We start from the raw sequence: 12506 nt of genomic DNA, 5'->3' as shown, positions 1-12506 counted from the left end.
GTGTGCATGGCAGGGTTTCAAGGAGAAAGTCACTGCTCTACAAAAAGAACACTGCTGCCCTTCTGCAGTTTGCTAAAAAATCACGTGAACAAGCCAGAAGGCTATTGGAAAATGTTTTGTGGATGGATTAGATTAAAATAGAATCTTTGGTTTAAATGAGAAGTGTTTGGAGAAAGGAAAACACTGCATTCCAGCATAAGAACTTTATCCCAGCTGTGAAACATGGTGGTGGTAGTGTCATGGTTTGGGTCTGTTTTGCTGCATCTGGGCCAGGACAATATACCATTATTGATGGGACAATGAATTCTGAATTATATCAGTGCATTTTAAAGGAAAACGTCAGGACATCTGTTCATGAACTGAATCTCAAGAGAAAGTTGGTCATGCAGTAAGACAACAACCCTAAACACACAAGTCGTTCTACTAAAGAATGGTTAAAGAAGAATAAAGTTAATGTTTTGGAACGGCCAAGACAAAGTCCTGACCGTAATCCAATATAAATATAGTGGAAAGATCTGAAGCAAGCAGTTCATGTAAGGAAACCCACCAACATCCCAGAGCTGTTCTGTACTGAGGAACGGGCTGAAATTCCTCCAAGCCGATGTACAGGACTGATCAACAGTTACTGGAAACGTTTAGTTACAGTTATTTCTACACAAGGGGGTCACACCAGATACTGGAAACAAAGGTTCACTTACTTTTGCAACTCACAGAAATGTAATAATAATCACTTTCCTCAATAAATAAATGACAAAGCATAAGATTTTTTGTATCATTTATTTAATTTGGTTCTCTTTGTCTACTTTTAGACTTGTGTGAAAATCTGATGATCTTTTAGGTCATATTTATGCAGAAATATAGAAAATTCTAAAGGGTTCACAAACTTTCAAGCACCATTGTATACATTTACAAACTTAATTAAATGTAATAAAATGGGCATTAAATCAATATTTAAAGGCCATAATCACTTTTTAGAGTGTATTTGTTTGTGCTGCAGCCCCAATAGCCTAAACAGCAGCCACAAAAACCTGCTACCTCCCAAACTGCATACAACTAATGCAGAAATAGTGCTGTAGTGTGTGCGCTTTGGGGCGTCTCTGCTTAGGAACCCAAAGCCTATATGAATGTCTGTCAGTGACTGTATGGAAGACCTTAATGCCCGTCCCCTGTCCACCAACCGGGTCTGTTTATGACGTCATTGCGGGTTCCCGCCACAGCGGTAGGAGGGGGGAATCGGCCTGGCGCACGACTCCCGATCCTGATCCCGATCCGCGCCGCACATTCCAAGCTTTCTCTAACATCTCCGTGCGTGTATGTGTGTCAGAGTGTGTTTTACTGCCTAACCAAATCACGTTCGGTTTGGCATTAACCTGACTGGCTCTTGAGTCGTGCTAACCGCTCCAGCGACACCCTGATCAAAATGCGGAATTAAACCGGCGGTCTCCAAATTGCGCTCTGGTGGATCGTTTTGCGACGATGCGTCCGCGGTTATGGAGAGCCCTGTTGGGAATGACCGTGCTCTACCAACTTGTCACAGCAGGCAAATACGGTGAGTAGATATCTACATGCAAGACAAGAAGGGGAGTGGGCTGTGGTGGTGGTAGTGGTGGTGGGGGGGATAGGCTACGAGATGCAACGTGAGCTGATTTATGTTTAAACACGATTATGATTGCAAAGATGAGCAGAGCTGAAGATACTTGTGACTGTAGTTATATTTCTGAAATTTCTTGTCGGGTAGTGCATGTACGTTATATGTACAATCCTCCAAAACAGCCATAATAACATTAAGCTGTTTATTTTGGTGGAGAGTGTTTCCGAGGACACGCCTGAGCGAGGATGCGCTTCTGATACGCTTCAGATTTTCCTCGTTACATCAAACCTGACGTCTGTTTATTCAGAAAACAAACCCTGACGCTGTCGTGCTCATAAAGACGTTGGCCATTTCCGTCATTTCCGTCCACCGTATGGAGCAACTGGTGGAAAATTGAGCTCTGCTTCAAGCTTGAGGCTTTCAGCACCACGGACAGCGGTCACATTTCAGCCTGCTCTTCCTCCCTCAGGCTGCTCCTCTCACTGCTTTGACCATAGTGATCCCAACACACCTGATCAGTGTGGTCTGATGAGAATAATGAGTGCAGGAACCTTTTTCTATCCTCCTCTATGCATCATACTGTAAACTGGCTGGCAGATTTATGCTAACGTTTCAGTGTTAACAAAAATAAATTATTTTTTTAAATTGAATTTGCTCGCAAGAATCCTTATTTGCAGCTGCGGGTTGTTATTGCTTGCTAACCAATCATCTGTGTGACTTTCTTTTCAGTTTGTTCCTTTTCGCAGCTAAGAAATCTTCATTGTATATGGCTGCTTTAAAAAAAAAATAAAAAATTACAGCTTGTTATCCTGCATAGTAAAATCAACAGTAGAAAGGAAATACCACATATTCCATGTTTCCTAGCGGGTGAGATTATTATACTTGTTTCTCTCTCTCTCTCTTTTCTATCCTTGTTTTTTCCCCTCTGCTGTGTTTCCTGTGCAGCAGTGACTCACTGAGTGCATGAAGATCCATCACACACTTTTTCTCATATCTACAACATCACAGGTTCACTGATCCATGCAGATCAGTAATTCAAGCTGAAACCCTCCTGGTGAAAACTGGCATCTTCTTCTGTTTTACTCTGCAAGTTGCATCTTGTGTTTTTTCCCTTTTTTCTAAATGGACAAGCAGTGTATGACCGAGAACAGCCATCAAAATGCAGACAATGCATCCAGTTTGAGTGGGAAGCTGCCATATTCAGAGATGCGATAACATCCTCTCTCTCTCTCTCTCTCTCTCTCTCTCTCTCTCTCTCTCTCTCTCTCTCTCTCTCTCTTTCTCAATTTCCTCCTGCGTCACTCATTTGGTTGCACAGCTCAGATCACCACCTGTTAGCAAGTGGGGGGAGAGAGATTGACAAGCCTCATCTAATCCCATTTATATTTGCCATGATTAATTCAAATGGGATATGTGCACTGGAGCTGGTGGAAAAATAACTGGCACATCGGTCCATTCCCTGTGTTGAAGAAAGGCTGATATACTGCCAGTCTTAACACCTTAAATACTGATAACATTTTGGTCTGATCCAGCTGTTGCCTTTTTTTTTTTTAAACCTCACTGCTAATCAGGCCACTTCAGGTTTTACTTCTACCCTGTGGTATCAATGCAGCTGTTTTTATCTGTGTTTGCCAAGCTCAGGAGTGCTGTTAGCCATTTCAGGTTATTCACATACACACACACACACACACACACACACACACACACACACACACACACACACACACACACACACAACGAGACGGAAGAGTGGTCAGTAGCTGACTGGCCGCTGAGCAGTCTCTGTGTTTGATCAGCTGTGTCCTGTACAGACATCCAGAGATCCAGGTCATCAGCTGCTTTTCTGGAGCACTGTGTGTCTAAATGCTGATCTTTATTAGAGTGTAATGTATTTTTGTTGTTGCTGAGAGGTCATGGCTGCAGACTGACTGTGAAGCAGACAGAGTCAGAGAGTCATACTGTAGAAAGACAGGCAGAGACAGATTTCAGCTGTGGCTGTTTACTGCTCACTGAAGCAGAACTGAATGTGGGAGTAGGGGAGAGGTCAGTTCAAATCTGAGTCTAGCTACACACCATATATTTGGGTCCAAAAGTCTGAGAGCACATTGAAAATATGGGATTATTTTTTCCATTTAAAATTGGAAATTAACTGAAGGTTTTACCCACTGTGGTTTAGTGGTTAGCATGTTTGCCTCATACCTCCAGGGTTGGGGGTTCAAGTCCCATCTCTGCCCTGTGTGCATGGAGTTTGCATGTTCTTCCCGTGCTTCGTGGGGTTTCCTCAAGGTACTCTGGTTTCCTCCTGCAGTCCAAAGACATTCGTTGTAGGCTGATTGGCATTTCTAAATGGTCTGTAATGTGTGTGATTGTGCCCTGCGATGGGTTGGCACCTCGTCCAGGGTGTCTCCTGCCTTGTGCTCCAAGTTCCCTGGGACAGGTTCCAGGCTCCCCGTGAGCCTGTGTAGGATAAGCGCTACAGAAGATGGATGGATGGATTCTGCAAATTAGTGATATTGACCATGTTAACTGCTTTATACAAAAGCTCAGATTTTCCACATTCTCAATCTCTTCTACTGAAGCACGTGTTCAAATGACACTCTGATGGATTTGATCTAAAATGGATCATAAGGTTTTGCACAAAGTCGTGGAGTCCATGACAGCTCGAGTGCACACTGTTATTAAAGCAAAAATAAAAAATAAAAAATGGAACGTATTAAATACTAAGAAACTCTGAAATCCATGTAAATATTTTATAGATTTAACTTTTCCCTCATGTTGTTGTCAGTAATATAATTTGTAATGAAAATTGTTGTATTAAATTAGAAAAAGAATTCAAAATAGAAGCATGTGCACTAGTTTCAGCGTGTGGGACCACACTCTATACACTAGTGGACTGCAAAAATATTCAGACCTTTTCACTTTTTCATTTTGTTGTGCTACTCTAAAATGCAGTGCATTCATATACCCCTCATCAATTTGAGCAGTATACTTCATTATTCACCTTTTTTTCTAAACGTAAACTACTTTTAGTATACTTAATACTACTTTGAAGGATCTCTAGTGTATATGTACTATAAAGGGAGACAAACACACGTCTGCTTCACATTCACACTGCCTCTTAGCAATGGCAGTGGATTTTTTTCACTTAGGTCACTTCCAAAGTCTAATTTCCACAAAGTTTGGAATAGTGTTCAAAAGAAACCTTATGTGGGAGTGTTATGGGTACTGAATGTTATTCAGTAAATTATAAAAAATAATTACTATAACTAATAATAAATAATAATATATACAATAACTATGGTGACTCTTAAAAGATCTGTAGTTACAAAAGTGAGGAAATATAAGTATAGACCCACTGATGTACAGTAGGTTTATGGGGATGTTATTATTATTATTATTATTGTTATTATTATTATTATTATTATTATTATTATTATTATTACTACTACTACTACTACTATACATTGTGTTCTAATACTTAACTCTTGCCAACTTTTCTAACTCTCTCTCTCTCTCTCTCTCTCTCTCTCTCTCTCTCACACACACACACACACACACACACACACACACACACACACACACACACACCCTTCACCACTCTCAGGCTGTCTGTTTGAGAAGAGGCTGTGCTCCAGAGAGCAGTTCTGCTCTGACGGTGAGTGTATCAGAAAACAACTTCCTGTTGCTTGAATATAGTACTCCATTGAAATCTGTCCTGATGCTGTACTACCTTCTGCTATATCCAGCTTCTTCACACATGCACACACATACACATTAATGTTCATATGAGACACACCTGGCGTTACACATGGTTATAAATTCAAACCTATCATTGAAAGTATCATGTTTCTCTCTGCTTATTCCCTATGTGTCTATGTGTGTGTGTGTGTGTGTGTGTCTTTGTGCACATTTTTGGAAATGAATGGATGTGATATGTGAGCCTGTAGTGATGATGTAAGGAGGAACATTGGTGTTTTTTGTGGTTACGTTTGCTCTGTAGATAGTTGGGTGGAGAGATATAATTATCATTTAATAATGGTTATGTAAATAAATTAGGTTATCATGCATTTTTTCTGAGATTTTGGGTGTAGTCAGTCTTTTTATAATATAATGACTGGCTGTTTTTTTTTAGCTCATGTTAGCCGAGGGGACATTGAAACCTTTTTTTCTTCTATGTATACATTTTTTCATTAAAAAACATCATTGAAAATAATAATAATAAATACAGCCGTACTGTACTTCTGACACTATTCTTAGCAAACCTGAAAATCACAATCTACTGTGTATAATACATCGTAAATGTGTCAATTATTATGATATTTTGATTTCAATAGTTTTGCCATATTACACACCCCATCCTCATTTTTATATATTTCATATATTTCCCCGACTCCTAGCAGATTCATTTTACTTCAGCAAGTGAATCTCTGCCTTTTACCCACTCCTCTTTTTCTGTTTCCCCCCTCTGTCTTTTCTTCTATCTCATCTTTTTTCTCCAACCCTCTCCAAACCCTGCCTCTGCCCCCCTCCCCCTCCCCCCACTGCCCTTCATCTCCATGGCAACCGTGACATCACCAAGCCCATTGCAACTAGGTGCACGCCTCCACCATCACTGATGAGTCACTACCCGTTGCTTACGCACAGACACTCATTTTCTGCTCTCAGAGAAAGCACTCTCTCTCTCTCTCTCTCTCTCTCTCTCTCTCTCTCACACACATACACACGCAAAACTACTGCTGTTGTGCAGTCGTATTTAAAACTTTATCTCAAAACTACAGCGAGTGTACTTTGAGGATCAGTGGGTTGGAAATAGATAAAATGGACAAGGGTTTCTGAAACAGGACGAGAGCTGTGTGCTACATTATGGTCTGCATGTAGGTGTTATATTCTCTCTGAAGAGCAGTTCCACACACACACACACAGACACACACCTGTTCTGGAAGCAGAAAAAGAACAATATGTATGTGATGTAAAAACAAAACACTATAAGTATGCTATGCGGGTGATCTCACAGATGTAATTAGGTTTTCAGGGTAAATACACACAATATATATATGTTAATGAGCTGCATACGCTTAACCCTAACCTTAACATCAGTACAATTGTCAAATAAAAACTAATTAATTTTTATTTTTGTTTTAGAATCTTAAGGGGACTTAGCCAAAAGCACCCAACAGTTAAAAATTGTCCCATCGTTACGAGAAGAGATTGAAACACACACACACACACACACACACGCACGCACGCACGCATGCAGGCAGGCAGGCAGGCAGGCAGGCATGCACTCACTCACTCTCACACACACACACACACACACACACACCTAGTCACACCCCGAGCAGACGAGTGGAAGCCCAGAACACCATGTGCTGTTTTACTGGGGCTTTCTGTTCCCTCTGTCTCTCAGTGTCTCATATAGCTCGTTTTTCTGTAGCTTTTCTGTTATTTTTCTGTTTGTAAAATCTTACACTGCTAACACAGCTCTGACAGGAAAACCTCCCAACTGTGTATTTTTCTAAATTGCACTCCCTCCGTTATGTTCTCCATTAGACATTTAATAGCTGTGGGAGCTGAAACCTCTACTCTCAACTCCATAGCATTTTATGATAAATTATGAAAAATCGTGGGTAGGTTGCTGTTGTTGTGTTGTTGTTGTTGTTGTTGGTGGTGGTGGTGGTGGTGGTGAACATGGGGATGCATAAATTAAATATGATAAAGATGATAAAATAAGTGTTTAAGACATTCTCAGGAGTATGAGCCTGGTGCGGTATATAAAAACTTCCAAATTTATTCTTATTGAGGAAATATTTGATCATCTGTATTTTCATCAGTGCATTTCAGCCAACATTTTACTCAGCAGTGTTAGTTCTTTCCCTAATATTACACAAACATTTATATTTAGAAGGTTTTTTTTTTTTGTTGTCTGTAGTGTTAATGCATCAGCTGGCCTCTGCCTGATAGCGGCTCATATTTCTGTATCCGCTAGTAAGTGATCCATCTCCCCTCTATATAGGGCTCCTCTCTCGCTATCCTCCGCCTTATAAATAGCAGTGAGTCATGTCAGCTCGGACAGAGAAACATGGCTGAGTTCAAACTGAGAGTTCGCTCGGGTCTTTTTATACACATTTTAGTCAGGGATGAGTCAGAGAGAGAGAGAGAGAGAGAGAGACACAGACAGCTGCACTTCCTAACAGAATACACAAAATACATGGACATCTAAGAAAAATTCTACCCAAAAATTAAACACACACACCAAATATTTGAGAATCCATCTCAGAAACAGTGAAAAACTCCCCCTCCTACTAAAAAATAAAGACTGCTGTATATTAGCAGCACAATGTGTCTCAGCCTGCCACAATATGAGGGACAGTGAGTGATCTGCCTTGCCCTTCTGTCTCTTCTCATTCTTATTATATTCTTCTTTATTCTTATTGTTTTTATATTTTTCTTAGCTTTATTAGCAAATTCACTTTTATTCTGTAATTGTACTCATTTTATCTTTCTTTTTTTTTAAACATTATTATTTATAGTGCCTTAGTAGATTAGTAGATTGTTTCTCACTATTTTTTTTTTTGTTTTGTTTGTTTATTGTAATCTATTGGTATTTTAGTTTGTTTTCTTTTGTCTTTTTATTTTATTTCTGCTTTGTTTTAGACTGCTCTTGCTTTGTACTTGCTTTGGCAATAATAGTGTACCATTATTTTACCAATAAAGCACATGGAAACTGAAACTGAGCGCGAGAGACAGCGAGAGAGAGTGACAGCGATATATAGAGAGTGTGTGAGAGAGAGAGAGAGAGAGAGAGAGAGAGAGAGAGACAGAGACAGAGAAAGAGAGTGAGAGAGTATGTGTGTTTGTGTGTGTGTGTGGGTGTGTACTAAGACTAATGTATGTATCCATGGACTTGTCTATACATAAATGATATGGATTATGTATCTGAGTTTTATTTATGTTACGGGGGAAAAATATTATTTTAATGTTTCTTAATTTGTGTCATGAGCTCATATTTTATTTGTATATTAAAGGAACACCCCAGCGGTGGTTGTTTTTTATTCTTCCACTGTCTACAGCATCTGTAGCATATGGGTGATTAGCAAGGACAAAAATGTTCAACACATTTCTCTGTATTGAGTAATGACAATAAAACCCGTTTAGTTGAAACTCACTTTTATTGGAAGTCTTGAGGGCAATTTTTAAACACATCCAGATTTATATGATAGATGTATTTTTGTAGAATACTTTCATATTTTTTTATTTTTAAATAGATTGTCCTTTCAGAAAAGGTACTACTTTTTGTGTTTTCGTGCTTGCGATCCTATATAATCTTGAATTTTAAACATTAACTTTAACTTAACGTTAACGTAAATGATAGAACATTGCTTGATGAATTACATACTAGTCATCTGACTGAAATGAGTTTTTTGTCTCCTGTGTGTATGGAAAAATGTCATGTGTTACTTTGTTTCATGGCAAAGCCAATAGAAAGATTGGTTTTAAAAAATCTTGATTCATGGAATTACTCTTACAAGCAAGTTTTGAGTAAACATTATTTTCTCGCTGTAGAGAAATGTGTCGTTTTTAAATCAGTGCTAATTACATACTGCATATGCTCCCGATTCTGTGGATGAAGATTAAATTGAATAATGCCAGAGTGTTTGTTTAGTTATTTCTTTAGTTCATTGATGGCAAAGAGGAGCTATGTGGAATAATTAAACTCCAGTTAAGTCTAGTTTTCAAAGTAGATAAATGACTTATTTGTGCGTGTGTGTAATTGTATATATGTATGTATGGTGTGTGTTAATGTTTGTCCACGTTGCATGTTACAGACAAGTTGTTTGGTCAGTGCCGGAAATCCAGGCATGAAGAAGTTCGATACCAAGTGTCTGTTCCTGTACTGAAAAGGCTGCAAGAAGTGCTCAAGCAGCTGATGATGCAAGGTGCACACATCCACAGCGGACCCGCGTGTTATTACTCATAACCCACACAAAAAGTCCTTTCACAGTTGAATATGTTTTAAAGTGTCGATACACCCCTACGCAAAAGTGACTCATATTTTCTTCTATATTAAAAGTTCCCATGTAACCAAACATGAGTCAGAATATTTGCTCCCAAATTGCTACCAACCTTAGAAGTTTCATTATAATCGATCATAAAATTTCAACACAATCTTTTTTTTTTTTTAGCTAACTATTGTCTGACACATTCCCTGTTGTGTTTTGTGTGGTGGGTGTAAACAGGATTCTCCTGGCAGGATGATATCACCCAGCACATCATAGCAAAGGAGCTGAGCCGGATTCCTCATGCTCGAGCGCAGACCTCTCAGCCAGCGCAGTGAGTCATGAACACTTGGCATTCTTCAACATTTTTTTTTTTTTTTTAGTATTGATAGCCCAAACAGTTAGCTAGACGTCTTTTAGAAATTCTACAATACATTGCTTTGAACTTGACTGGCTTATGTTCAGTTTCATGATATTGTCAGAAAAGGTATAAATGCTAGACTTTGCCTATACTTGTTATATAAATAGAGTTAGACAGACTGTTACAAACTTGCAAACATAAAACCATGTAGATTTATTTACCTGTAATAAAAGCACTGTATGGGGTTCCATTAGGAGATAATAATTTACCATATATAGACACTAGGGATATAATCTGTATTTGTATCTGTATCTGTTTAGTGCTCCAAATATCCATATATGTATTCAGATTTAAATCTAAGATGGGTCTGACCTAAGCCAGAAGGTTGTTTTTTTTCCTTACTCGAGTATTATACATAATTGGCCTCAACTAGAGATGTGTGCAGTTATTACTTTTGTTTGCACCACCCGCAATATTTACTAATGAATATAGTTGGTTCTATTTCCCTAAAAATATGTAAACAATCTAAAACAAACTAGTAGCCTAATGTAAACCACTGCAACCCTGACCAGACAGCTACTAAGGATGAATAAACAATATTTGATTGTCTGTTGAGCTTCATATCACTCGCATTAAAGTAAAAAGTTCCTGCTATTGTGACTTTATTGATGCCGTCCTGGTCCCAGCCAAGTCCCAGTCCCAGTGCACACGTCTAGCCTAGGTTCTCAACCTGTAAACCTGTCTGGCAAGCTTAAAAAGCTTTCCTCCTATTCATATCTGTATTTATATCTGTTTAGAAAACAGTATCTGTTCATTATGAATAATGAACAGATAATATCCAGTTCCATCTCTTATACACACTTATTCTGTAAAGCATATTGTACGACTATGTAAGTTCTTATTCAATCAACATTTCTGAAGTTTTATTTTTGAGTGTAACTGTCTGTTTATGTGTTTCCTGCTCAGGTCTGTACAGGCTGCTTCTAAAAAGACCTATTTGAGCTCTAAGTCTGAGCCCAGCGTTGCCCAGAACTATTTGGATTATGTGATTTTAGATCCTCACCAGTCCTCATCACTCCGCATGCAAGCCTTACCATTAGACCCATACACATATCTGCAGGTACACCTATTGTTGTGGGTGTGTATGTCTGTGTATATATGTATATTGTGTGAAAGGAAGGTTGTGTGCAAATTTTAGCATAAATTCCATGATTGAGATCCATTTGACAAGTGGAATTTTTATTATATTTCGTTCTATAATATACCCTTTTGTTCTCACATGCGGCTAAAATCCTGATTGAAACACATTAGACTAACCATCTGTGATTGCTCTCTAACAGGATGACATGTCACACTCTCTGCACCCTCATGCTGGTGTGGGCTACCAGCGTCCCACGTCGCGCTCGGGCTCACAGCAGCACCAGCGAGACAGAGACAGGCAGCTTTTAGAGGAAGCCTTGTCGCTCTACCTCTCCTCTGCACAGCCTTCTTTCCACCATCGGGGGGCAGCAGGCCTCCCCGCTGCCCCTTATTATGAGGACTTGGACTTCCCACTGGACTATGGGGAGGACTACACCCTGCCAGAGCGACCCAGCTCACGCCAGCGGACCAACAAAAAGGTTCTACAGGACTACAGCTCTCTGCCAGGGCTGGACGGTGAGTGCCGATCTGTAGGCGTGTGCACTCAGTGGGGGCGATAATGAGGCTACGGCTGTCTTTTGTTTTCTAATTTGACAAAATGTATTTTTATATGGGTCTATATCATAGGTGGAATGCCCCTTAAAATGGCTAAATGTTGTCTTTTTTATTTGTATTGTTTTTTTTTTTTGTTTTTATTTTGACCTGTGTATTAGAAGCATTTTCATTTCTATGACAGTAAATATATATATATATATATATATATATATATATATATATATATATATTTTTTTTTTTTTTTAAAAAGAATCGTTTACGACTTTGGGGAGTTTGGACGATGTAGATCTTAAAATTTGTGTGAAAACCTTTTATCACAGTTATAATTCAGTCACGCGATTGATGTTTTAGCTATATGAATTTGTGTTTGTGTGTGTGTGTGTGTGCATTGTAGATGATACAGTAGTGCAGCTGTCCACAGTGTTGGAGAGATTTGGGGTGGATCCACGAGAGCTGAGTCCTCAACAGTTAAACAAATTCGCCCTCCTGCTTCAGCTCCTGCAGGCGCAAGAAACCCAGAACACAGGTACAAGGCAAAACATACACACACACACACACACACACACACCCCAATACAGTAATACTGTATTTCAATATCCAACATGTGCAATATTTATGAGAAAATATTTATCATTTATCCAAATAATTTGATGATTGCTTTGTCTATAAGCACTGTCTATAAGAGCATCAAGATGATGAACATGACTGATTGATCAGATTCTTTCTCATCTTCTCATTCTCAGATAAACATCCGGGAACAGTCACAGTGAAAGAAGTACGTTGTGAAATAATATACTCGCACAAAAATATGCTAGTAAAATAATTTACTAGCACTGTGATTATTATTAAGTGGTATGTTAAA

At 39.0% G+C, this 12506-nt stretch overlaps 1 protein-coding gene across 1 annotated transcript in view; it reads left to right on the top strand.

The window, feature by feature from the left end:
• The first annotated feature begins 1285 nt into the window (after positions 1 to 1285).
• Positions 1286 to 12506, top strand: part of ptprna (protein tyrosine phosphatase receptor type Na) — a 25988-nt gene continuing 14767 nt past the window's right edge. The window contains exons 1-8 of the mRNA XM_017469052.3: positions 1286 to 1549; positions 5196 to 5246; positions 9418 to 9528; positions 9829 to 9922; positions 10916 to 11069; positions 11290 to 11605; positions 12039 to 12170; positions 12388 to 12419. Of these exons, the coding sequence (XP_017324541.1) occupies positions 1477 to 1549; positions 5196 to 5246; positions 9418 to 9528; positions 9829 to 9922; positions 10916 to 11069; positions 11290 to 11605; positions 12039 to 12170; positions 12388 to 12419 (963 nt within the window). The 5' untranslated portion in view covers positions 1286 to 1476. The remainder of the gene's footprint in view (positions 1550 to 5195; positions 5247 to 9417; positions 9529 to 9828; positions 9923 to 10915; positions 11070 to 11289; positions 11606 to 12038; positions 12171 to 12387; positions 12420 to 12506) is intronic.

This window comes from Ictalurus punctatus, chromosome 6 (genome assembly GCF_001660625.3).
Source record: "Ictalurus punctatus breed USDA103 chromosome 6, Coco_2.0, whole genome shotgun sequence".
Classification (NCBI taxonomy): Eukaryota; Metazoa; Chordata; class Actinopteri; order Siluriformes; family Ictaluridae; genus Ictalurus; species Ictalurus punctatus.
The sequence above is the reverse complement of the archived record's forward strand: the minus strand, read 5'-3'. Positions and strand labels throughout refer to the sequence as shown.